Source organism: Lasioglossum baleicum, chromosome 14 (genome assembly GCF_051020765.1).
Source record: "Lasioglossum baleicum chromosome 14, iyLasBale1, whole genome shotgun sequence".
Taxonomy (NCBI): Eukaryota; Metazoa; Arthropoda; class Insecta; order Hymenoptera; family Halictidae; genus Lasioglossum; species Lasioglossum baleicum.
The window spans coordinates 9704175-9730757 of NC_134942.1; the positions used below are offsets into that span (position 1 = coordinate 9704175).

A 26583-nucleotide genomic window follows, 5' to 3' on the forward strand; every position below is an offset into this window, starting at 1 on the left:
ATATACTTAATAACCAAATTATATTATAATAGTCTGCACACCGTTTAATGTCGAGAAAGTATACATAATTCGTTCGTATCGATTCATATCATATTTTAGTAGGTCATCGCAAAATAAAGATTCGCAATAAAGTTATTTCCTTAAAAATAGATGTTATTCCCTTTTGTTAATAATGGTATACAGTATTAAACAATAAACATTCAGAATTAGAATAGAAGAATGATATATTGCGTATGGTACAAGTCGTTTCTGATTCGGTAAACTTTACATAACATAAATTTTCTCTATCTTTTTGTATGGAAACACTTCTTTGGTTTTAGGACAGATCACAGTACCATTGTTTTCTTGAGCCATCTTTTCCAATGCCTGGAAAAGTAAAGTGTTTTTATTACAACAATTATTTTCTTTCTTCCGTGAAACTGAACGTTTCGACTTACTTGTTCTCCGTATACATATCCATTCGGCATCATCATCGGGTGATTATACTCGTTTAGTGGTTTGCCACTAATACTACAAACAAGTTTAGACTGTGAACAATGAGCAAAAGGCAATGGAGCAGCTAATTCATTAAGAGGTTCATTGCACACTGGACAATTTGGATTCCTGCCTTCTTTATTCGCGCTATAACATTGATGTGTTTTCAATGCTGACAAACCAGCTTGCAGAGCTACCGTGAAGACGCTCTGGCTTGCCAATTGGAAGAGTCTATAATTTTCGTGTCTGAATTGTTCGATCAATCTGTCCCATCTGTAAATATTGCAGTATTATTCAAACAACATCATGATAGTAGTACCTATATTTCTCCTGTGCTAGTTGCGACTGTGTTTTAAAGAAACAAAAGGATTAGGAGTCAAAGGAAGCTAAGGCAAAAATGGGAGGTTGTATGGTTTAGAAATAGAATGTAAAACCGAGTCCGTTTCTGGGCTGCAAAGCCCAAATAAAATAAATATATATACGAAGATGGGGCTGATCAAATCCTGTGTGCAGATAGACTCACGTACCTTTTCTCGTCTAACAGATCTTTATACGGACTAAGGGACGTATTAGCTGGGAACGCCAACTGACCCATGCAACACTGAATCTCTTGCAATTGATAATCATCGTAATTAGCAAAACATTTTCTGGCATGCTTAACAGCATCGAGTCTTCTATCCGCTCTCACTAACTGTATAAACTCCTGTACACGTAAATTAAACTCCATGGTACTTCCTAATTTTCTTAGCTTAGACCGATTGTCGTGGCACCATCCGACACATCTTGCAGTTTCATGGTTCGCTAAAGATTTTTCAACTTCTCTTGATACCATAAAAACATCTAAAAATATGAAAGAAAAAAAATATTTGCATGCCATAAGTACAACAATCGATCGACATACCTATATTTGTTAGATCTCTAAGTTCGCTGCTGTCCGCTAGTTTCGTCGCAGTTTTATAGTAACCCTTACGAAGAAAATATTCTATCAACATCCTATCGAGTCTCTGTCGTCGCCATTGGTTTACCACGCTCGGAGTTGTATTAGCGTGTTCCTTCAAATGGTCCAATCGTCTCTTGCAGACCATACCAGCTTGTAACTCCTCCGCGATAGACTCCTCAGCTTTTCTTTTGAGAACCTGAAGCTTCGCTACGACTCCTCCTAATAATCTACTTATCTCTCCAGCGGGAACGCCTGTCCCGTCATTCTTTAATAGTTCGTTGGCTGCTGCTAACACGTGCGAACCTTCCCTGTCCAAGGTTTTCTGAGCCGAACGAAATTTTTTATTAAGCAGTTCATAGGGAACCTACGAATAGAATGTTCTAGTAAATTATAGCGTTTACATTGTTAGATATGTTGGTATCTAATCAATTACTAAACATTCAAGTATTGTATGAATATTGTATATCAAGTATTGTATATCAAATTTATAAAATGTTTTAAAAATGAGATGTATAATTTTCGAGTTAAAATAGCTTCGAGTACAAAGGGTTAATAAATTGAAAATAATATAACAGTATATTTAAACTCTTCTAATACTTTCACTGTTTCAAATTACACCTACTCATTTTTGTCATAAATGCATCATATCCGCTGTCTAATCATAATACTAGTAGTCCTATGTATCTGACATGAGTCTAATGGTTCAAAATATTGAAAATGTAATAAATAGACAGCGGATCTTTATGCAAAATAAAAATATTCTACCTGAATCGCAACAAACAGAGTGAAATAGAAATTCATTTTCTTTCTTAACCCTTAGTACTCGAGTGGTAATTCCGAGGCACCACTAAAAATTGCTATACCACTATTTAAAATATTGTTTACATTATTAGATATGTTGGTATCTAAACGTTTAAGTATTACACCTGTATGGGTATTACACCTGTTTTTTTCATGTACATGAAATGTTAAAAAATCATACAGAATGGAGATATTCTAGCTAGGAAGAAATGTTTAATTTTCCAGTTAAAATAGCTCTGAGTGCCAAGGGTTGATTGTAACATTTCGTTGGGAACGTGCAACGATCTAATTGATGATTAATAAATGTGATATATGGACAGCGGATCTTTATGCAAAATAAAAATGTTCTACTCGAATTGCAACAAACGGTGTATATGTAATAGAGTAACTCTGAGTGCAAAGGGTTGATTGTAACATTTCGTTAGGAACGACAAAGATCACATGTCGTTCATTTTCGAAGAAGAAATACAACGTTTTAATCCACGATACGATAAAAGGACTATAGGTACCTTTAACGTTGGGTGCTCGAGGCTTTTAACGTCTGACATATTGGTTATATGCGATCTAAATACGTGTAATGCCTTGCTGAAAAATCGGAGCAAAATCACGTCTATGATATGGTAACTAAATATACTCGGCAATTACGTGTTAGAGTCGTCCATCTCGAATCTGACACATAGCCGTCTTCAACAATTGCAGAAGCTGTTGACTTCTTTTAACAATGATAATCAGCAGTTTGTTTACGCATGATGAAAACGTTAGTGTTATAATGTAAATCTAGATGGCTCCATTAACGAAAGAAATAAGGGATGATCCTCAGGTTGAATCATGTGATACAACATACAACGAATCGTTTTACCAATCAAAAATTCCTGTCATTAACGATGTCGAACGATATTTGAAAAAAAGACTGAAAAATATATAACGTCGTTTACAGTTATATATTTTTTATTGCTATACAGTCGATTATATACGCGTTCCACCTTATTCCTGCCGATTGGCTATCGACGGTTCTCATTGGTCACTGAGACGCATTAATTTTTAGGTTCGACCAATCGGGAAATTCGAACGTGCAACCGAAGCGCAACGCAACCGAATAGAAAACGCTAATAACGTTCGCGTGGTCGAATGTTTTGGAAATGTAAACGTGCACGTTTCCCTCGCTAACATCCCGGAAATTATCATTAACGGTGAGTTATCATCGACTATATTTTCTGTTCGTCGCGCGTACACCGGTTTCCGGTAAACAATACGAAGATCTTCGACAATCGCACACGTGCAAAGTCTTCCTGACACGAAAAAAAAAGAAAAGAAAAGAAAAATTTCAATTGGCCAATCAATCAACGGTGAAATGTAATTTGTACTCTGATCGATTCGAAACGGTAATTAAACGTGAGATTTTTATGTGTTCCGACCGGTATAAAAGTATGCAAATTTATTGCAAACGGCGAACGCTTTAAACGCACGGACAGCGGGGTGCAAAGAACTGTTAGCTTCTCGGTAACAATTTCAAAGGGTAAACAATATTTATGAACAAGTTACATGATTTACGGTTACGCTAAAATTAGACGAAATCGTTTACGAAGAAAGTGCGTTGAATTGAACAATTCTGAAAAATCTACGAAAAATTCATCCGATATTAAACCGTTCGGCAGCGGTGAATCGGAAGGAATCGGTGATGTTCGGCTGTGTTCGGCCGGTGACGGAGAGTATCGGTGGCGCGCGCGAGTCACTCGGATGGCCGGGGGCCGCCATTTTCCTCCAGTGAGGGAGACAGTCGCGAGCGTAGTTCCGCGCATTGTCGACCAAGTTTTTCGTCGAATCGAGGGATTTTCGCGAATAACTGGGGCGTCGGGCGGGCGCGCGTGACCCCAGTGCCCGTATCCGAGCGAGTATCGTTCCACGGGAGGCTCGAAGTCACCCGTGGACGCCGGGAGAACCGTTCGTGCAAATCCGGAATACAGAGGCCGAGACACCGCGCGTATACTCCCGAAACGGACACACACCGTACAAACGCCGTGTGAGAGAGAGTTGTGAATACAGTTTTGGTGATCGGAGTGTAGCTGGTGAAAATACACGGTCACCCACGGGGAAATACTGTGGACACCGAGGAATACAGGGAGAATCGCCTCCGACAGGTTAGTGAGCAAGCGGCTCTCCAGTTTTTCTCTCTCGCGTAGATCGCGCCGCCGAACAGAGCTCAGTGTACAGCCGTGTGCGTGTGCGTCGTTGCTCGCGCGGGCCCATCGTGTGCACGGTGCATGCGTGCATACACACGCACCGGAGAAAATTCCGCGGGTTCGTGCGTGTACGTTTGTGTATACGTTTTCTGTCTTCCGTCCGTGCTTGTACCAGTGTACGGTGCATACGTTAGTTCTTCGTTTAACCGTTCCACGTCTCTCTCTCTCCCTCTCTCTTTCTCCCTCCCTCCCTCCTTCTTTCCATCTTTCTCCCTCTCTCTTTCTGGCTTTGTGCGTGTAGATGCGAGAGAGTGTGTATGACACTCGCGGCGGCTGTACGAGTATGCTAACTAGTGTGATATGGCGGGAGACGCCGCGCCAGCACCGAGCCACGCGCCTTTCTTTTTATTCGGCCCTCCACTCGCTCGCTCAACGCTGCTGGCCCGATTATCGTATCCTCTCCGACACCCTTAACACCAGTTTTCAACTCTTCCACGAAATCCCGAGTCCACGAGAACCGATCGCTGCCGGCTCTGTTCGAACGAGATTCTCGCAGTGAACTGTGAAATTGTACGCTGTGCAACCAAACGATAGAGTATCGTGGATTTTTTTGAAGTCTCCTTGTAGCAACTGGTTAAAACACGAATTTCACGTCTGCGTGTATTACGTTATGTATATTGACTTTTTGAACTCGAATGATTACCCTGAGACGCCGCTAATAGTTGCTGTACCATTAGTCGAAATATAAACATTTAGGTATTGTAGAAATTGTACCAATTTCATGTACATCAAATTTAAAAAATCGGACGCATATTGTAGATCGGAAGAAATGTTTCGTGTTTAAGCTAAAATAGCTCAGAGTGCAAAGGGTTAATATGTATAATATTGTGAATGCAAATGTACAATTTTGTGGTTTGCGAGCGGGACTAAATCATAGCAGAGAATCTAGTTTTCTCAATTGTACGCAAGCTACAGAGTAGCAAGTATCGAACACAGAGCATAGTAGATGAAATGTGTAATAGTATTTTGTGATTTACAGTTGTTGAGGGCGACAATAGATTAATAAGATTGGGCTGTGACAACTGTCCGTTGCGTGCAAAAGATGCAAAACAACATAAACTTTGAACTGCGAGGAAAATTGTATATAGTAGTGGGTGAGATGCTAATACAAAGAATGTAAAATGCATTTGAGAAAAGTATAAGCACTCGGTAATGAGAAAATTGCAGAAAAATTCTCTTCGTATCTCTGTATGATTTACAAGCTCATTTTGAGGTTCGGCGAATAAGTTAGAGTTGATTTCGGAACGAGTAAACTGATACGAAGGACTACTAATCTTGTGACCAAACAGCGGATTTTATGCATTTTATAACAAAAATGAATAGGTGTAATTCAACCTTCAATTACTTTATATGAGTCCAACATTAATGCAAAACAGATATTTACCAGTGTACATAACACCTTTTTTTATGCTTGACATTGCTCACATGTAAATCTCACATTGTAAATACGTAAATACCATATGCGAGTAATTAAACGTTAAAGCAGTAAAAACATTAATGGAGTTTAAAAATACTGTTACATTATTTTCAACCTATTAAACATATTAAGAAAGAAAATCAATTTCTATTTCACTCCAGTTCGTTGTAAATCAGATAGAACATTTTGCATAAAGATCCGCTGTCTAATTATGACAATCGTTGTTAAGTAAGGCAATAGCGCCGGCCACCGGTGACCGCCGCGCAGTCAACGTGTTAATGCCGCGGTGGGTATTGCAACGGACAATTGGAGGCCTCCTCTGTTTCTCTACGCGCGGAGATTATAATTGCTCCCGTTCGCTCGAAACAGTATTTCTTCGTTAAACAATCGTGTGTGAAATTAATCCTCTAGTTCTGTTTACGTTTCGTCGTAGCGGGAGCGCACCTGCGAAAGGGTGGAGGGGATGAACTTTCTTACATTATCCCTCGAGTCTAGAAGATTGTTATGAAATATTGTTAGATGGCAGCACTTCGCGCCGTGGCTTCGGAATTATGTATATTGTTTACACTGGTAGAAATTACATTTCTGAATTCTCGATCGTTCCTCGTGGTACATTTGCAGACATTCTTTAAAAAACGACAACTTTTTTAATATTGGACCATACGATTTGAAATTATTTGGGAAATTAGAACAATTGGTTTCCTACACAACGTGACCAAAATTTTTGTAAAAAATTACAAGTTCTCGGGGGGGGGGGTTGCAGAGAAAATACTAAAATTTTATTTTGCAACTTTTTTGTTGCAAAGATCTAAGGATTCTTACATCTTTCAACGTCTCTCGCTTTTTTTCTGCATATAATCGACACAGATGTACAAAACGTATTTTTTAAATTTTCAATATAGGGCCTGCATTAAAAAGTTGCAAAATGGAACTTTCAGTATTTTCTATACAATTCCAACCGATTGCAATTTTTGACAAAATTTCCTTTCACGACGTGTAGTAAACTAGTCGCTGTAGCTCCCCAAAACAGTTTAAATCATCTAGTCCAATATCTAAAAAGTTATCGTTTTTTAATGCTTTCGATTTTTCGTTGAATCATGTCAGCGAAAATGTTTGATTTATCAGACTTGACTCGGCTAGACCGGCCTGCCCCTGATACAGTACGGGCTCCGATGTAAATCACATATTATCCTGCTAAGTGTACGTGTCATGTGGCTGACCGCCATTTGGATAGACGCTTCTAGAATATCAGTCATTTGTATCTGGCCTCTCCTCTGTCCACAGACTTCTTCCATGCGTGCCTCGGTGCACCAATTAACGTACGGCGTGGTTTTTACGCGATCTCGATTGCCGGGGAATTTTCATTTAAAAAAACGTCGGTAATTCTGGGACAGATTCGCGTGATTGTGTCGCGGTTGTTTCGTAGCATATTATTTTTCATGAACGTAAACTTTAAGAGAACGAGTCTCCGTGGCTTTGGGTGACACTGTTGAGCCCCGTGGTTCTCAACCTCATCCATCAACCCTTACCATTCCGCCGTGCGAGTCCTTAATAAATCTTCATACAGCCCGCATCCTTTAATTCGATACAATACATGTTCCCCTCTTGTGTCGTCGCCGATGGCTCTGTCTTGGTACCCACAGCTTCTTTTATTATTGTAAAAAGTTTCATTCGCTGTATTTTTCACGTTGAAATTTATTTTTATAGTTTAACCCCTTGCCGTACGATTTTCTCCTTGGTTACAATAATTGCAACTTCCTCTTTAACACTAGGTTTATGGGACCCGTCAAAATTACGGGTTCTAATATTCTTAATTTGCGATTATCAAGATTGTAAAGATGCTTCCCTGAGGAATTATTTACCAAATTTATTTTTTTGGGTATATATTATTGGAAAAATGGCCAAAAATTTGGATAGACACATTCTTGTTATGTTTATAAAATAATGTGAAATAGCTATTTCTAGAGCTTCGTAAACCTAGTGTTTTAAATTTATATCTACTGTATACCTACATTTAGATTTATTTATTTATAAGTAGACTGCGGATCTTTATGTATTCACGGGTTCTGAAAATTTTCGAAAAGTGCTAGAGTTTAAAATTTGGCAGAAACTAACACGATTCTTATTTATTTCAGTCCTGCGAATGCTACTACCTCCGAAAATAAGATTTGATTTGATTCGATATTCTTAAAATTCGTCTACAAAAATTGCAAATTGCATAAACATCCGCAGTCTATTTATAAGTATAACTTATTTCGGGAAAACTGTGTGGAATTGACACGAGTCAATTTTACCGATTATTTGATTTGCAACGGTGAGCTTGTTGGTTCATATTTTATTTCGTCTAACAAATCGTCGTTCGTACGATTCGACGTCGCTCTATTCGATCCGATCATTATGAATCATCGATGAAGTGTGTACGTTCTAATTATCTCTTCGCAGAAAGGAAAAATGAATTACCAATCGTTCCACTAACAACCATGTTGATGGCCAATGTCACGTTTACACGATTCATCTTAGCATTACCAGCCGGTTTTAATTGCGAATAATAAAACCAGCTACTTTTAATAATTCCAACGGAAATACAGGGTGTCCCAACGAATGTGTACAGATATTAATACAATGAATCTTTCACCGTGCGAATAACGGTGTAGCTGTAGTTTCAGAGCAACAAGTACGATTTCCTCGTATAGGTATTCAGCATACAACGAGAGCTCTTGTAAAAAAGCAGCGAAACACGGAAACAAGTTGTTCTAATAAAATGACAAATAAGTTTGTCGTTGCCGACACCTAGATTGATGTGTAGGCTTTTCACGAGTTCGATGTTCTTGCCGGACTCGGTTAACAAGCTTCCGTTCGAAGCGATAAAGCATGCTAACGACCTACTAATCTGAACTACACGGTTCAAATGACTGGAAAATATTGGAGACCGAACACGTTTCTTAATGACTTTCAATTGGGCGGGAGGGGGGAGCGTGTATAAGAGGTAGGTACCATTGAGACAGAAGCGTACAATGAGTCTAAAGTCACTGATCGAACTAAATATTAGGCATGCAAATAAGTTCTTTCCTAAATTCAAGATTTTATTACATAAAATGTAATAAATGTGTCTGGTATGACTCCCAATCTTTCTGCCAATTCTTCTTGCGTCTGGGTCGGATTTTCGTTGAGCAATTCCTCTAACTCGCCGTCATCGAACTTTCTCGGTGCAGCTGAACGATCGTAGTCTTCCAAATGATAATTTCCTGCTTTAACATTTAACAGAAACCATTTCGGCAGCTTCAACAGCTGATTTCCTAAGCTGGAACGCAAAGAGCAAGCAGTGACGCAAATGATGCTTCTCGCTCTTTCGGATGACAAGGAAGCACATAATTCGAATTCAGGCAGAAGTTGTTCGCACACTTAATGAAACAAAAAGCGCTTTCCAGCGAAATCTCTTTTGCAAGATCGCGGCGTGGTTTCGCGGATTTTCGGCGTCGATCGTAGTTCGAAGGCTGCCGATAAGTTGTAAAGGACATCGGCGGTCGTCGGTTGCGCAACTTTCGCCGAATTTAACGCGAATATGGAACGAACGTCGTGCACATTTCCCTTATTTTGTTCCGGCGGCATGGTGTGCGTGTCCGTTGTGTGTGCGCGTGCTCGCGCGCCGCACATGCACGTCACTTACTTATTCATCGTTGATTGTGTCGGTATTTAAACGAGCTCCCGTTCTGGCCTTACGTAATTTGCTGAACGCGCGGAGACCAACGGTGTACGCTCGGTTGCTTATTCAGCGATGTTGTGACCTGTATTCACGTCGCGACACTTCGCTGTTTCTTTTTCACTGGAAACCCACTCACGGCCGCCGCGCCACGCCGATGTGTATGCGCGGGGCGTCTTGTATATTTACGTTTTCCTCATTGGCGCCGCGTAAATCCATCTCCCGCGGCCGTGCCCCGGAGAAAGGAAACCGGCAGACGTGTTATCCTTCGAGAAAGTTAAGTCGTTCGGCTTGACGAAGGAGATCGTCTTTCTCTCTCTTCCTCTTGGAGCCACCGTCACTGACCGACAGATTCTCCTCTTTGTTTTTCATCCTTCTCTTTCCTCAACGAATATCTTCGTTGCCAACCACCAACCCTCCCCCGTATTAACCCGTCTACTAATTGATCACCGTGAAACACAAACGTCACGCCGCCGTTTACTGGCAACTAAGAAAAGATTGCGCACCTTGCACTTTGCATATCCTCCGGAATAAGGAGGAAACGCTCTCGCGAAAGAAGCCACAAACTCTCGCGATGAATCGCAGCAAATTGTTTTTGCTCGTCGATACCGACGTAAACAAAGTTTTCTTCGCATGATGTGTGACCGTAATTATGAAAGTGGTCGAAGTCTTGTGTTTCTTATTGTACATATAATAAACCCCTTTTTTTCGTAAATTTCACTTAGATCACTTTCAGACAACTTTAAAAGTTGAATTTCGATTGGAATATGTGTCCACAATTATGAAAGTAGTCCAAGTCATATATTTTATTATTACTCATTTTAAAAAGTACACAAGAATACACGGCGCGTTGTCGTCTACTATTCCGCCACTATAACGGAGCAGGCGTCACTGGCAAGCACGCTAAACCGCTGGCATTCAATTTTACCGCGTCGCGTTGCCTGCCAGGGGCCGATCTAGTCTCGGTATAGCTCGTAATCGTGTTCAATAATCATGTCTGTCCGATAGGCGTTTTAACTAGAATTTTCGTGGGCAACGGATTTCGGTCGGTCTTATCAATGATTCATGGTTCATGGGGAGCGACGAGGTCGCCAAAGAAGGATCTGTTATTGTTTGTCGAGTCTGGCATTGGTACGGAAAGATACTTGTCCCGACCGATGATTGTTTATCGCGTTACGGCAAGCGCGTCGCTCGCCTAAACTCGATGGCGTGTCCGGTTTAAAAATGTAACACAGAGAGCGATGGCGGCCGCATCGGTAGAGCGGCTTCATCGCGAAAGTATGTGCTCGGCGTATACCTATTAATCACAGCAAACTCGACGATCGAGATAAGAGCACGGCTTGGAGCGTTTGCAGAACCCGCTTGATTATATTTTCCCTTTACCGGACGTAATGCGCCGAGCGAAATTGATTCGTTATACAACTTGCATAAGTCTTGGATATGGGGTACAGATGTGCCGGGTTAGTACACACGTAACTGCCTATTTGGAAATGTTATCTGTCTGCACTGATAATGGAACGATAATGCGAAAAATCTCCGGCTATCTTGCTCGACGATCTTACATTTCTTCGGTATTTATAGAATCGCGCACAGTTACATTAATACATATTCCGATATCCTCCGTTTAGTTATTGCTAGACTGCGGGTCTTTATGCAAAATAAAAATGTTTCGCATATATACATTACTAACATGAAAAATTGATCTTATCCGTTAACGACTTTGTTACGTTAAAAGCGGCGTTCTTGAATTTTTTAAAAATATTTCGCTGTTTTATATTCCACCCAACCAATTTCTTCATAAATGCATAAAGATCCGCTGTCTAGGGAGGATGCAAGATAATTTCATTTCGATATCGCAGGTCGTTGTATAGCAGATATTACAGCACTATTTGAGCTCCATTTTCGGAGCCGTTATCTCGATGAAACCTAAAGGTGTTTCGTATCCCTATCTTATGTACATTTCCAATGAAATCTTTTTGGGAAGTACAAATATTTGATCTCGGCTAAAATATCATCGGGGAATGCTAATTTATTTTCATATTCGACACAAGCCTGCTGTTATGTACAGTGACTCCCACGAATATTCGGACTAGGGTTGCCAGATCTTCTATATTTGATGTGAGTCTTCTATATTTGAACTTGATCTCCTATATCATATTTGAATAGTATATAATTTTCAAAAATCTCTTTGTTTGAATAAAAAAGTTCAAACTTTGCTGTGTACCTCTTTTGCTTGAACTCCTATATTTTGGGCCTATCTCATATATACATAATTGCAGTTTTCACTACTTCTTCTATATTTGGATAAAACATTTCTGGCAACCCTAATTCGGACACTCTCAAAATGACGTGATTATCAATTTCGTATCCACCAAATTTCAAAAATCATTCAGAATGAAAAATATTTCAGTGCGAAGGATTATTGGGAGTCATTGTTGCTCTTATAATATCTTCAATAACATAATATTTACTACGAATCGTTCTGCTGTTAGCATTTGAATAATGTAAGCGTTCCGTAGGTCAAATGGCTTCTTAGAATTGACGGATCACCGCACCGATATGTTCGAATATTTTCGTGACTCAGACGTGTGTCATCCTTTTCCAGTTTAGATACGCATATCTATTAGATTCAAAATAAATCTTCTTGTGGACTGCAATTAATGAACAACACAAAAACGCACTGAAATGAAAATCCGTAGCACAGAGAGATGAAAGCACAACACGATCGGAGAGCATTTTTGGTGGGCTTGCTTGGTCCTTGTCTTCCGTGAATTTTCGTCGCGTAATTAAAGCGTGAAATCGTCGCGAGGAGAAGAGAGACAGCTGGTTCGGATGAGGAGAACGCGAGAAAGAAAGAGGGATGGAGGAACGGCGGTAAAGGGGAAAAAGTGTCCCTGTCTCGTACGAGGCTCGGGTGGAACCAAACCGCGGCGGTTATTATCGATCTCTCGGCATCGTTACACTTCGTCCGGGATCCGTACAAGTGCGGTAAAAGGCACGAGAGAGTGGTTACATCGATTGTCCACGGGCTACACAGAGGCGACGTTCTACATGCTGTTTCTAAAATGAGTAACCGGACTTTTTTCGGTACAGTGGTCCGTCAACACCCGAGAGAACTGAAATTTCTTCTCGGAGGCATTCCTCTTCGTTATGTAAAGCCCCTCGACCGGTGAAAAGTATTACTATATTTTTCATTGCCGTAGAACTGCCTTAAGGGTGTCTGTATTATTTCGATGGAGAGAAATTTTATAACTTTCTTAAAATCGTTGTTGTGAAAATACCGCATTTTTTAGTTACATATGTCACTATTCTTTCCGGAATGTGATACGTTTCATCCGGAAAACCGTACGAACAATGGTACACGTAGTACAACCCCTGGAAAAAAAATTTTTGGTCGCATTGCACAATCGCATAATTTTCTTGAAATTGCTTTATGCTTTTGAGGGCGATTGCGGCCTAGATTGATCTTTTATCTAGCGCGTTTGACTACTGATAAAAGCCCATCTTCGCGTTATCGAGAAATGAGAAGGCGCATCCCGCATCCCTGGAAACGAGTCTACCCCCTTAAGAGTCTAACTATGAAGCTGTTTCTATAATAATTTTCTTTACCTCCGACAAGAAAGTTGCTCTTAAGCAGTTTCTTCGAACACATCCTCTCTTCGCTAAACAAAGTATTGTTATATACCTGACGTGTCCAAGTTACCTGAGATTCTATAGCTGATTTTCCATAACGAAATGGAAAACGCCCCTGAGGGAACGCGCGTGGCGTCTCTCCTCCCCAAGAAGAAAGTCATTCTTAACAGTTTATGAGGAATTCTCGTCCCAGTATTAGTCCTTGCCAGGTCTGTAAACCTCTGCCGCAAACAAAAGCTTGCTATAACTCACAGGGAACCTTTCTTCATACTCAAGGTGAGAATTGTTGGGGATTGTTCGAAACGAGGAATACGCTTGCATCTCGCCGCTGTAGACCTCGAAAAACCCGTCAATGTTATTGCTCGAAGCAATTTACAGAACCGATCTTCGCTCAAATAATTTTCTCGGCGAGACTTTGTCGAAATTCAATGGAGTACCGTTCCGAGTGAAAGCTTGCGATACTAAGAAGGTGAAAGTACTCCGTAAGTCACCGGACACTTATTCAAATTTGATTGCAGAAAGGGCCCTATTATGAAATAAAATTGGTAGTTGCTAATTTTTTTGAACGTGGAGAACGTGCCAATCAAGTCTGACCAAATAAGTGTTCTATATTTTCTAATTTTTAAAATTCTCAATCTATTTTTTCTAACATGTATTCAAACAGTATATGTATATATTTAATTTTTGAATTCAAATAACAAAAACAATGAAATCAAGCTGGAAGCTTGTATTCTTTAATTACCATTTTGTCGAAGATAAGTGTCCGATGATTTATGGATGGGATCGTACAAATAAACTATGGCGTAGGAGAACCAGGAATAAAATTTGAAAAGATGAAGGTTTTATCAGCTATTGTAGAATCACAGTGTACGTTGAATCTGGTTGTGGATGGGTGCTCGACAAAGAGTGAAAGAGGGAGAGAGAGAACGATCTGGACGTTGTAACAGGTGCCCTCACTCGGTCTGTCCCCTCTCCTCGGTTCGATGCCTCTCTTCCTCCACTGTTCTCTTGAAATTCGTTTCGTTCGTCCTGTGTATATCTTACAGCGTGGCGTTTCCCTATCCTCTTTCACTTTGGTCGCTACTTAGCCGCTTTTGTGTAAGGCTGGCAAACTGACCTGACTCAACTATCGGGCACGCTACGATCTACCTACTCGGCGCGTCTATCTCGGTGGATTCATAGATCCCTTTCCAGTTTTCGTTCGTGAATTCCAACTTTCTTTGAACCCAGCCGCTTTCCCGATTCCTGAACAAAGAGATTACGATTGTGTACAGTTAGAAAAGAATAGGTAAGAACTGTATTAGAAGTGCATTAGAGTATTCGTCGAGCAGTTTAAGTCTAATTGCTCGGTTATCGTCCTAAAATTGTTGTCTTCGATAAACGAGAAAGCGTGTCGCGTAGATTAGCATAGTGAATAGTGATACATGCCAATTCAGCGTAACCAGTCTTGCGGAACGATCGAACTGTGTTACGGGCACGCATACTGATTTGTTTTCAAGAATAAGGAAAAGCGTAATTACCGGTATACGCTATCCAGGCTACAAGCTTGATCGATTCCCTTGCGATGTCCTCGCACACAATAGACTGAGAATATATACATATAATACATCGCTATTCGTCTCTGTCGGTCTTGCGGAAAACGGACACGTATAGCTATAATAACAGACAAACGCGCATGTATTACGTAAATAACTGGAAACAATGCGTCCGAGGCACGGAAAACGAGTACCGCCATTTATTACACTTAGAAACTCGGCCACCTGTGATCACGCATATTTAACGCTGACTTGATGCCGGCGCAATGGCATTCCTTCCTGCGGAGATTTCAGTTCCTCGAACTTTTGCGCAACGATGCATCGGCCAGAGAGAGATAGAGAAGGGGGGGGGGGAAAGATCGTCTCGCTAACGGAAATCGTTTAATGTCCAGAAATTTACGTTTGCTCAAATGCCCGACCGGAAACGTAATCTTGAAGTATGGCCACGAATCCTCTGTTTACTGCCGGGTCGTAGAAAGGTTGCAGCGTCGCGCGCCTTTTGCTCGTAGATCGCGCGCAGCCTGTACTGGAGTTATCAAAACTAGCGGCCCGAGCATCAGGTGATTCTGTAAAAATCAGTTTCAAGAGGGTAGACTCGTTTTTTCAGGATTGCAAGGGTGAGGGATATGTGTTACTTTTCATTTCTCGATAATGCAAAGATGGGGTTTTTCAGTCGCCAAAAGCGCTAGATAAAAGATCAATCTAGGCCGCGATCGCCCACAAAAGCCCTATTTTTACGTTTACAGTATTTAGAATAATGCAAATTACGCCTCCTAAACTCGAGTGATCTTTTATCTAGCACTTTTGACTATACTGAAAAACCCCATCATTTGCATCGTCAAAAAATAAGATGTCGCATCCGTAACCTTGCAGTCCTGGAAACGAGTCTACTCTCTTAACCCCTTGCCGAATGTCGCAGAAGAGAGGCTACATTTATTCGAATGCTTAAATATCGATTACAAACGAATCAAACCTGATGTTATCAAGGGGTTGATAAAACGAATAACATTTTCTTCAGTGGATTTTTCAACTTTCTTTCCTGCCTCGAACTCGTCCACCAGCTGTCCCGGGAGACCCTGTACAGATGAGCGTACGGAAAAGCGCTTGCAACCGATTATCGATAAGCCATCGATACCGAACGCTGCACACCGGAAGCCTGTTAAAGGGATCTTCTGGTCTAGAACCTTGAAAGAATCGATATCTCTATTTTTCTCAACATTTATATATATATAGATAACAAGAATCTGGTCGCGTACCTCGGGGTCCGAAACAGCGGATTCGCGGGACACGCGAACGAGCGAAAGCAAACAAAGAGAGACGCGACTTCCGTGCTCGGAAGAGGAGGGGGAAAGAAGAGAGGAGAAAAAAAAATAGGTTCGTCCGTACAGCGAGCGACGCGATTTAGTTCAAACGTGAAGTACGACCTCGGGATAATGGGGGTAGCGCATCGCCATTGTAAACAGACTTGGAAGCAGTAAGCAGCTCCGGGATTTAGTTCGATGTGTCGGAGGATGAGGACAGCGGGAGGTGGTTGAGCGAGACGGGGAATCTGACGGTTGGGATGAGGATAGTTGGAGTGGGATGTGATGGCGGGGGTTTCAGAGAGCGGGGGGAGGCAGAGGGAGGTGGATTGGGAGCTGGGGGGACGTGTCGTGAAGAGTGGGGCAGACTGTCGAGGGTGGGAAGTTGCCGAGACATCGATCGAGCCGACCATTGCTTGCCACACTCCACTACTAGGAGTCAAGATGCCATATCCACTACGAGGAACTAAACTCCATGAAACTACTCTCTGCCGCTCTCTACGCACTTGTCCTAACCCGCTGTGTAACTCTGTATAGGTGTGCGCCGCGCGCGCACAGGTCGGAGCCGACGAGTGTACGCGACCGTAGGAAGGGAACGAGAGTTAGACAGAGAGGATAGATAGAGGAGAAAGAAGGCCAGACCGAGAAGACGCGACTCTTTTTCTTTTTGTCCTCCGCGTACGTATTACGTAGCGAACGAACAACCAAGAGCGTAGGTGTACCAGCATGAGGAGAAACAAGTGTACGGGGTTCACTCATCGCTGTTTCCACGAGAATCGCGCGCGCGCCCACAACGGACAAAATCGTTTGTATACACTTTGCGGTCCCGCGAGCCTCGCTATATATACCGGGTGCTCGCCTAAGTTCCGGTCGGAGACTCTGTGATCCGAGTTCTCGATTATGCTTCAATTTTTAGAGCACCGATCAAACTCCCGGGTCATTTCACGTTCCTGCGAACCATGGCGTGCGCAAGGTAACTCGCTCCCATTGTAACCGCTGTGCTTAATGGGTTATAGCTCGTTAGGCGTTGCTGATGGATTAACGTTACTTCGACGAGCTGCTCGTACAATTTTTAAGGAAAGAGGAGATTTTCTTTCGCATGAAATTCCGCAGTCTGCTAACAAGCAGAATAGATCTGGAGAAAATGGAATCAAGCAGTAGATAAAAAATTAATCAAAATCGTACCAAATTCGTGTTCGAATATTTTCATACGCCGTAAACGCATGTGATCCCGAAGTCTACTAATAGGACATGTTTCTTTCCAACATAATTTCGGGAAACGCCGAAAATGTTTCCGCGAGACCGAGCCGCGTGTCGCAGGTAGAACAGGCAACGCTCCCCGTTCCATTCGACGCGATTTAATCTATGAAGCACGTACGGAACGGGTGCGGAAACAATAAGAAAAGTTAGTCGGCGGTTTATGTGGAAAATTCTGATTCAGAGCGGAAGAGGATATAGGGAACCGTAAAGAGAGGAGGGGTTGGCAAAGTCGGCGGAGTGTGTGTAACTTTGAAACTTAACAAGGGTATATTCATCGCGTTCCCTACCATGAATAGGGGACATGAGCTGGCACATGTCTTGAGCGTACTGGTATTGTTCTTTTTTTGTATGGTGCTCGATCGGGCCCTTCTTGACCTAACGGTGAAGTCATGCGAATGGACGATCTCCTCGTACATATAGTACATACGTCCACCACTCCGAGAGATAGCGAAATCGTAAATTAAGTGAGCCATGAAGAAGGACACGTGTGCGCAGATAGAATGCCGAAAAAGAACACTCGAACAAACAGCAGCACCTTGCCGAGTCTCTCTTTATGTTTGCCAGCACCGACTGCCGCGTCTTGAATAGTCTTTCCGCTGTTACTTATAAATTTTTCAAGAAAACGGCGCTGCGAATTAATTCACCAACGTGAGTCATTCAGAAGCTGTACATTATACCGTGCGAAACGATTACGCAAATATTGTTGAAATTAGCTTGCAGAGTCGAGCACTCTATCTATCTAGCGGTGATGAGTCACTGGGCGAGCCAAATTGATCAAGTGTCACCCTGTAAAAGCGCCGAGGTATTAATGCGTACACCTATATCGATCAGTGCGTAACAGAGAAGGAAGGGATACCCGGAGTCCGCGTTACAGGAGCCCGTTGCATGTGCATCGACATTCGTAGTGTGTACCGGGTGCATTCTCAAGGCCGAGTGAATTCACCGAGTTCGAGGAATACTTTGTTCGACAGAGCATATTACTTTCTCCCCCATTTCTTCGCTCCTCGTTCTCCCTGCTCGCTTCTTTCTGTAACGTTGCGAAAACGTGTTTTAACTTTTTAATTACTCTTAAAACTCTTAGAACTTTAAATTTCGCGTTTCAAGCATAAACAAAGATGTGTGGGCTACACTAGCAAATATTTATTTTGCGTTCAACATAAGGATCTGTGGAAGCCCGTTTTAATTGCAGGAAAATTGTTGTTCGTTTTGTCCAGCTGTTTTCTTCTCTTTGCATTTTTCGAGAAACTAGGAAGAGAGTTTCTTCCCTCCCCGAACGGCTCGTAACTTCTTTTCGAGCCGTGTACACGGGAATCGCGTAAGATAAACCTCCTTGCGAGCACCAACTGGACCGGTTTCTTTTTTGCTCGGCCGTGCCATCAAAGGAGGGACAGTACTCGACCACGCTGACTGGTATCTGTTACAAAACGATGCTTACAAGCTTCCACGCGTGCATGTGCGAACGAGGGTAACGCGAGACGTTAAACGACCACGCGCTTTCCTCGGAATTTCGCAAACTTTGTCTCGGAATTTCGATCGGTGCCGGAGTGGCTGAAGCAGCTCGGTAAAGAGAGCGAGAGGGAGGGGAAATAGAGTGAGTGGGGACACATCCTTCTTCCTGAAGCGTTTCGTCGAACTTTACGGGTTTCACCTAGCCGTTTCCGAGTCACTTTTACTTTTTGCGGTTTCACGCGTAATTCTTCGCCCACGAAGTTTCAATTTTCATTCAACAGACTGTATCAACGCATCGTTATGATCAAATTTAGTATATGACGGTGTAGATTATAGTATCATAAACAATCTGGTAGATGAGACCCCCTGGGGAGTACTTGGTAGAGATAGCAGCAGCCTAGACCTGGTAGACTTGCTCCTGCCTCATTCAGTTCGCAGATACTCGGGAATTTAGAGCACCTGCACGATCGACACTGACGAATCCACCCTTCATTGTAGCCCCACGTTTACCGGAAATAAGATACATAGTCTTCGATTCCTTTCACTCGCGGCTGCTGAATACGGAAACTTCGGTTAGCCTCGCTGTGCGATCGAACGAGAGCTGATTTTCTGAAAACGCTGTTGGAACTTTACTAATGCGTTACTATGAACAATCTAGCGGCTGGCAATGTAGTACTGAACTATTCTAAGCAATCTGGCAGATGAGCCTCCACGAGAGGAGCAACTTAGGACCTCTGCTAGGATCAGGCTGTCCTCCATTGACACTGACAAATTTTCCAGCCCTCGTTACAACTTCACGTTTACCGGAAATACGATAGATAGTCTTCCATTCCTTTCACTCGCGGTCGCCGAATGCGGAAACTTCGGTCAGCGGTATAATCAAACGAGAGTGATACTGTTGGCGATCGATGGCGATCGATTTCCCGCGCGAAGACTCCGTCGGAACAGTGCTAATTCCAAAACACATTACTTATTCCTGTAGCACCGGTGGAATCGGTCGGGTAGCCAAGACTCTGTTGGACGAACGGAGAAAGAGAAAGGGAAGGTAAAGGGAGAGAAGAGGATGGAGGGCAAGCAAGCAAGCAGGCAGAGAGGCAGGCAGAGGCAGGCAGGCACAGGCGTTGGAGAACCGAAGTTTCGCTTTAGGAGCGGAGAACTTAACTGAGTTAACTTTGCTGCCGAACCAAACTTTCCGCCAACTTTAAGTAGTCGCCTTTCCTCTCCCTCTTCACCGTCTCCCTTCTTGCACCCATGGCCGTTTGCTCGCTGCCCGCTGGAGAGACGAACGCGGAGGCGGAAGGTATCCGGAGAGCAACAGCCCCTCTTCCCCTCTCTGTCTCTCTCCCTTTACCCCTTTTCCAACCATTCCATCGTGGCCAAGGATGAGAATGCCCGAACGCCGACACCGATACTCGTCATCATAATTGGACGAGTTTCTTCTCCTCTTACCTCATTCGTTTTCCTTTTTTTTTCTCGTCCCGTTTTTCAACAACTTAGAGCAAACTCTCTCTCTTTCTCCCTCCCCTCTCTCGACTGTTTTGTTCCAGCGCACTTTTTTACAGATTACACATCCTTTTGAACCCTTCGCAGTCGCGATTTTTGGTCTTACGATGGTAGACACCGGCAGGCCGGTGTATCGCTGTTTCGTTCGTGGCGCTATTTTTGAAATGTGATACTGTAACCTGTTAATGTTACACGCGTGTCGTGTTAACACGGGCTCGCAGTCTTGTTTTACACTTGGCGATCGCTTTGGGTAAACTATCGCTGTTATCTCGAGATGCTCGACTGATAATCAAATAAATATACAAACTACCAGAAATTGAGAATTCATTGTACATACTAGGAATCTACCACACACAGAAACAAATAATCATAGAAAATTCGTTCGACCCCGTAACCTTTCAAGAATCTTCGCTTCTACATACTCTGATAAAAGACGATTTTCTCTTGCTTCTGTTTCGCTTCTTGGTTCAGCTATATTTACAAGAAATTGCGTGTTTTTCCGTTTGAGATATGAACTGGTTTTTATACGGCGATAATGTCCTCGTTCCGAATGTAATACCGAATCTAATTGAATGATAATAGTTCTATTTACGTATGAATATTCATACGAGCGAAAATAGATACGTAAGAACGAGATACAGAGCGTCTCACATTTTTCTTGTTCGTAGATTAGGATTCTTTCAAATGTCGGAAATATTGATAAGATTGAAATGCAAATAGTATACAATTTTGCAAATTTATATTTACAATTGTACGCGCGCCGGAAATGGTAGTTCGAAAAATTCCGCCGGCGCATCGGGATAATACGATTCGAGAGTTGTCAAACAAATCGACGCGTGGAACTTTTAATAGCATTTCTCCAGTCTATCACGTAGCAAGAGAATGGTTACAGTTTCCTTGAAACGTTCACATTGAAAAACTTCCAGAACCGTTTTATTAACGAACCTCTAACTTAATCAGCACCGTCTTTCTTGAGACTGAATACCTCCCCACCCTCTATCGGCTCCCCTCCCCTCCGTCATTCGATAAAGGAAAAAGAAGAAGAAAAAAAAGGGAGAGGCCCGCCGCGATTATTATCGCAAGCGAAGTCGTTTGAATTTCACGTGTCACTAACAAAAACCTAGTCACCTCTCTGCAAGTTTTGAAACAAACTTTACTTTATCGTGGCTCGATTGTAGGAAGGGAGAGGAGAGCCGAGAGCAGGACGAGCTTCCCTCCCACCAACGGTTCTCCGCCAAGTAAAGTTGCTCCCAGGTTAGACAATAATTGGATAACTTCGCCCTCATAGCTCCCCATCCCAACGGCAGCCCCACCCTCAACTCTGTCGCCCTTCTTCCCCCTCCCTCTTCCCCTCCTCACCATTCTGGCAACAACGTAGCTGTATCTGTAACTCGAAAAACTCTGTTGCACACCGAGATTAAGCTGAAGGGTTGAATTCGACCGCTTAGCCCCGAACGTCCGTTCTAAAAGCTCGATGAATTTTTAAGGGTGTGTTTCGCATCTTACGCATTCGTCCACGGTTCGAATATTTGAGGGACCGGATGCGTGTTAAATTTTTGCTAACTGATTCGGCAAGTTCGAGAAAGGTTTGAGAAAGTTCGAGCGATTATCTTAAACCGATAAGCCAAAAAAATGACTTAACAGTTCTTGATAAGCACACGATCGTAAACGTTACTAGCGAAATGACCCAGATTTCCATAGAAGCAGTATACGATATTTAACCCATATGCGGAGTCACTAAATGAAAAGCAATAAATGTCCGAGGAACCGGTATCGAATGATTTATCTCGGTGACTTAATTCAACTTGTCGGAAAATACTAAAATCTGTATTTTGTTCGAATATTAATGGGTGTCACCGTAGGTCTCTGACGCTGTTAATAAATCTCGACTGTGAACCAATGTTATTTTTGCCTCTGACAGGAGAGTTGCTCGTAACGAGCAGTTTCTTGGAACTCGTCCTCTTCGTTAAACGAGGGGCTACCGCAGTTTGAACTTGTCGAACAGCTCGAACAATAAGTTCCGATTCAGGCGAGTTCGGAACCGTTCGAATATAATTGAAACTTTCTTTACAGCCGCTCGGGAAAACTAGACTTTCCACGGGGGTGTACGAAATTTCTACACACGTTCGGGAAGGATTCTAATTGATATGGAATTATACCTCTCGTCGGGGAGGTATAGTTAACTATGCACGACCGTACGGTAAATACATACAGTGTTACGAGTCTCTTTCTGAGTGCACTTCCTCGACACATTGCTCTCCCTGCTACTAACCGTGTATTACGTATGATATACGCTGCCAGCTGTCGAACAAGGGCTTAATCTCGCCTCCTTGCCTCTCCTCCTTTTGATGATATGAGCTTACATTTTCGCTGAGTTGGCACAACATGTGCCCAAGTCAAAGTGCTTGGGTTTGCACTCCGCGTTAGTATCGCATCCTCGCTTTCGCTGAGACCAGCACCGATCTCATTTTGTAGCCTTCTCCGCGGGGCCTTCTCTCTGTTTCCGATTACTTGTGTCTATTGACCGGCAGATCAAACATTCCTCTCTTACCCTTCTTTCCCGTCACGGCCGTGCGTAAACGAATCTTAATGTGTATCATTTATCCCGCATTAACCCAATCACATGGAATGCTCCTGCTTCGGCAGGCCATGCTCTCGACACCCATGCCCCTCCACCAAATCTCCCAGAAACAACTTTTAACGCTGAACCTGCCGAGCTCTAAAAATGATGTGTTATATTAGATCGTTCGGAAAGTCATTTCGTTCTCTCAAGGGAAAATGAAAGCGAATTTTTTTACCTTTTAGTATAACTTTTATTAACATTGTAGGAAAATAAAAAAATTTCAAGATATTGATATATTCCTTTTCATCCATTAAAATTATTAAGGGAAGAAATAACATTCTACTTGCTTTCTACTTGTTACAATCGATGCAGACCATTTTTATTTTGCATAAACATCCGCAGTCTAGTTGTCACATTTTGTTTGTTCCATGATCTGTTGTAGATCTGAAAACCAACAGTCGAGGGGTCGAACTTTCGATCCAATCTAAAAGAAAATTTTCTTAACATTTTGTAACTAGACTGTGTACCTTTATGCAAAATAAAAATATTTTAGGTTAATTGTGGGAAGCAGGAGAATAACATAAAAATTGATTTCATCTCTTAACGACTTTATTATATAAAAAGCAACATCAATCTTTTCCCACTTTATATTTCAACCAACCAATTTCTTCATAAATGCATAAAGATCCGCAGTCTATTTATAACAATAAAATTAATAATTGTAAGTAATTAGGCAAAGATTCAGTGTGAAAGCTCTATCTTGTACGGAAGTTATAACTAGACAGCGGATCTTCCTGCAAAATAAAAATGTTCTACCTAATTTGCACCAAACTGGAGTGAAAAAAATAATATAACAGTATTTTTAAATGTTCACAATTGCACCTACTCATTTTTGTCATGAATGTGTCAAATCCGCTGTCTAGATACAACACACAATGATTCATATACACAATCATAGCAGAGGCAGGAACTTTGTATAAATGTAAATTGCGCGATAATAACTAGACACCAGGAGATAACAGAATGAACGAAAATCTAATTTTATTTTGTATCTGTCAAAAGTACTGGTAAAAAGAACTCTTAATTTCGGTTTGTTATGATCCGTAGAAATGATTTTTGTGGTTATAGTTCGAGCGTATAAACATTCTATATTATAAATCAGCAAATGTATTAATTATAATCGTTCCGGCGGCCGGAACGATCTGTTGACTAGTTTCCTTGTAAATTTGATTTATTTTTTACGATCTTGGTTAAGTATTGCATGGTGACGGCGTCTGACGAGGGCGCCACGTGTCAGTTTCTCTACTTTCTTATGGAACTTCGCTGGTTCAGCATTTTTCCGTTCCGCCATATAAAAGCACCGGGCACTAAATCGACTCCGATCCAGCATATTTTTCTGTTTTCGTATAGTCGCCTGTGCGGTGGACATTTCGGCTTAAACGAAATCACGATAGACGCGTATCGATGGATTTTCTCGGAAAGTTTAGTCGGTATATTTGTCGTACGAACGCACTATGATTGGTTTACAATTGCTGCCGAAAATGGGCTGAAAATGTCGACCCACTAACCAACGCCAGGCACTCTATTAACAGTTCCGAAAACATTTGCCCCAGCTAGTAATTCCATTCTGAATGTACGGTGTGATCTGTGCGATACGTTTTTCCTCTGTTTAGCATCGAAGTGCTGGAAGTTCGTTCGTATTTTCGTACGAGAGAACACAGACATTGTGTTTCTCGGTTTTCCTGCGATTTTCGTGCGTTTCTCTCACTGTACTGAACACAACGCAGTGCGCAGGTTAAGCCGGCGCGTTTCAAGGTAACCTAAAACGTTCCGTTCCGTACACGCTGTTAGGTGTTTCTCGGTTATTCGCTTTCGCTAAAACGTTCGGTTTTCATCGAACACAAACCATTCCTCGGGATACGTTCAATTAATCCGATACAGAATATCATGCTCACGTGCAAAATGATCGCAACAATGACTCCGTATACCGTGCGATCCTCTAATACGAAGAAACTCACGAACGCGTCGAAATGTATGTTTATTAGGAGTCCTCTCGTAGTTTTTCGCGTTTTGCTTTCTTTCTGTTAGAAAGTTTTCAGCAACAGTGAACATCCACGTGAAACTTTGATACACCTTCTAATATTTTCCTTTTCGTCGGTGCCCCAATTATTCAGCGTTTTAGTCGAGTTTGTTTGGAATAACAAAATACGTTTTGTTTACGATTTTAACACTAAACCTACTACGAGAGGTCAAATGACCCATTCTAGATTTTTTATTTGACAATTTTTGAAATTGCAAAGGTGTTTTCATGGGAATTTATTAAATTTATTAAATTAAAATATAAATAAATTTAATCTTATTTTTATAATACACTATACACATCGTCACTCTTGACGGCCAGTAGGTTTAGTGTTAATACATGCTTAATTCTGATAATCAGATGATTCTTATTATTTATTACAATTGTATAATGAGTTTGATGATTTAACACGAATTTTTCCAATAATTATTTTTCATTATGCATTCGATAATTTAACATGAATTAAATGTAAACAGGTTTACCGATGTGCGTACTAATTGTTTTTCTTGTTTCGATGGTTTCAGGAGACGGTGTTCAACAAGTCGTGATGTGTTGGAGGTTCGGCGGTCCTTACTCAAAAACCGACCAGAAGTCTGTGTTACAAAGGCAATTTGTGTGACAAAACATAAAAGTGCGAGATTGTACATCAAGACGTACGAAGAGGCTTCCTTACTAGTGGACAATAGGACTTCCTTGGAAGAAAAGAAATATTTTTAGTGACACTGAGAGTACAAGTGAAAAATTTAAAAATTGGGGGGGCTGTTTGACCGATGGACAAACGGAAGATGATGCCCAAACGCCCTCGAATGGATAACCTGAGGGGTCCTATTGCAAATGGACCCATTCAGACACGACCGTTGGTGGCTTTGTTAGATGGACGAGACTGCTCCATCGAAATGCCTATCCTCAAAGATGTCGCAACTGTGGCCTTTTGTGACGCACAGTCTACATCTGAAATTCACGAAAAGGTACCGATTGTAATTCTTTATTTCTATCCTACCATTCTTTGTTTTCATACAAATACAAGTTAAAGCATGCTAAAGAAAGAATACTATTTCGTTTGTAGGTACTAAATGAAGCTGTAGGCGCGTTAATGTGGCACACCATCATTTTGACAAAAGAAGATCTTGAAAAATTCAAAACATTACGGATCATTGTAAGAATTGGATCTGGGGTAGATAACATAGATGTCAAAGCAGCAGGAGAACTTGGCATCGCTGTGTGCAATGTGCCTGGCTATGGCGTTGAAGAAGTAGCCGACACCACCCTTTGTCTTATTCTAAATTTATATCGACGTACGTATTGGTTGGCAAACATGGTACGCGAAGGAAAGAAATTCACAGGTCCAGAACAGGTAAGAATTTCAAGACATACCCTCGCCTTAAACCTCTCTTTCTTATTCTATCTTGAGCTAATTAAATCTCGCATCTTTGTTTCAGGTCAGGGAAGCTGCAACAGGGTGTGCAAGGATACGGGGTGACACACTTGGAATAGTTGGGTTAGGTAGGATTGGCTCTGCAGTTGCACTGCGTGCCAAAGCATTTGGTTTCACTGTCATCTTTTACGATCCCTATCTACCAGACGGAATTGAAAAATCTCTTGGTCTTAACAGGGTCTACACATTACAGGTTCGATTTTAATTACTTGTTCAAACAACAGTAACCAATCTTCTGCTCGCAGATTCACC

The 26583-nt window shown here is 41.8% G+C and overlaps 2 protein-coding genes and 1 long non-coding RNA gene across 13 annotated transcripts in view; 1 reads left to right on the forward strand and 2 right to left on the reverse strand.

The window, feature by feature from the left end:
- Positions 1–18: 18 nt before the first annotated feature.
- Kaz (E3 ubiquitin-protein transferase Katazuke) lies at positions 19–3138 on the reverse strand. 3 transcript variants are annotated; one of them, XM_076437748.1, is made up of 5 exons: positions 2725–3138; positions 1376–1778; positions 1002–1314; positions 438–738; positions 19–366 (listed from the first exon to the last, which is right to left on the reverse strand). In XM_076437748.1, exons 1-5 carry the CDS (start codon positions 2761–2763, stop codon positions 265–267), a joined length of 1158 nt encoding a protein of 385 aa, XP_076293863.1. In that variant the 5' UTR covers positions 2764–3138; the 3' UTR covers positions 19–264. The 3 variants fall into 3 exon arrangements, with proteins under 3 accessions (XP_076293863.1, XP_076293864.1, XP_076293862.1); XM_076437749.1 differs by having other exon boundaries at positions 438–747; positions 1376–1736; positions 2725–3127; XM_076437747.1 differs by having other exon boundaries at positions 438–747; positions 2725–3120.
- A 655-nt stretch (positions 3139–3793) lies between these two features.
- Ctbp (C-terminal binding protein) overlaps positions 3794–26583 on the forward strand; it is a 47811-nt gene continuing 25021 nt past the window's right edge. For 2 of the 8 annotated variants that reach the window (XM_076437743.1, XM_076437745.1), the window contains exons 1-4: positions 3890–4353; positions 25421–25864; positions 25963–26250; positions 26336–26524. In XM_076437743.1, the coding sequence (XP_076293858.1) occupies positions 25667–25864; positions 25963–26250; positions 26336–26524 (675 nt within the window). In that variant the 5' untranslated portion in view covers positions 3890–4353; positions 25421–25666. The other 6 variants (XM_076437742.1, XM_076437744.1, XM_076437737.1 and 3 more) reach the window with 6 other exon arrangements.
- On the reverse strand, positions 13003–20728 carry LOC143215552 (uncharacterized). Of its 2 annotated transcripts, XR_013010397.1 has the most exons (5): positions 15997–20727; positions 15714–15924; positions 14966–15306; positions 14726–14858; positions 13003–14450 (listed from the first exon to the last, which is right to left on the reverse strand). It is a non-coding gene; the product is annotated as an uncharacterized LOC143215552 (long non-coding RNA). The 2 variants fall into 2 exon arrangements; XR_013010396.1 differs by having other exon boundaries at positions 15714–20728.

Bases quoted from the DNA above. Each gene is read 5' to 3' on its own strand.
- Kaz (XM_076437747.1), bottom strand. From the start codon at position 2,763: ATGTCAGACGTTAAAAGCCTCGAGCACCCAACGTTAAAG. The intron at 1,315-1,375 runs GTATGTCGATCG...TCATATTTTTAG, and splicing joins TAGAGATCTAACAAATATAG to ATGTTTTTATGGTATCAAGA. The intron at 748-1,001 runs GTACGTGAGTCT...CAATATTTACAG, and splicing joins GATCTGTTAGACGAGAAAAG to ATGGGACAGATTGATCGAAC.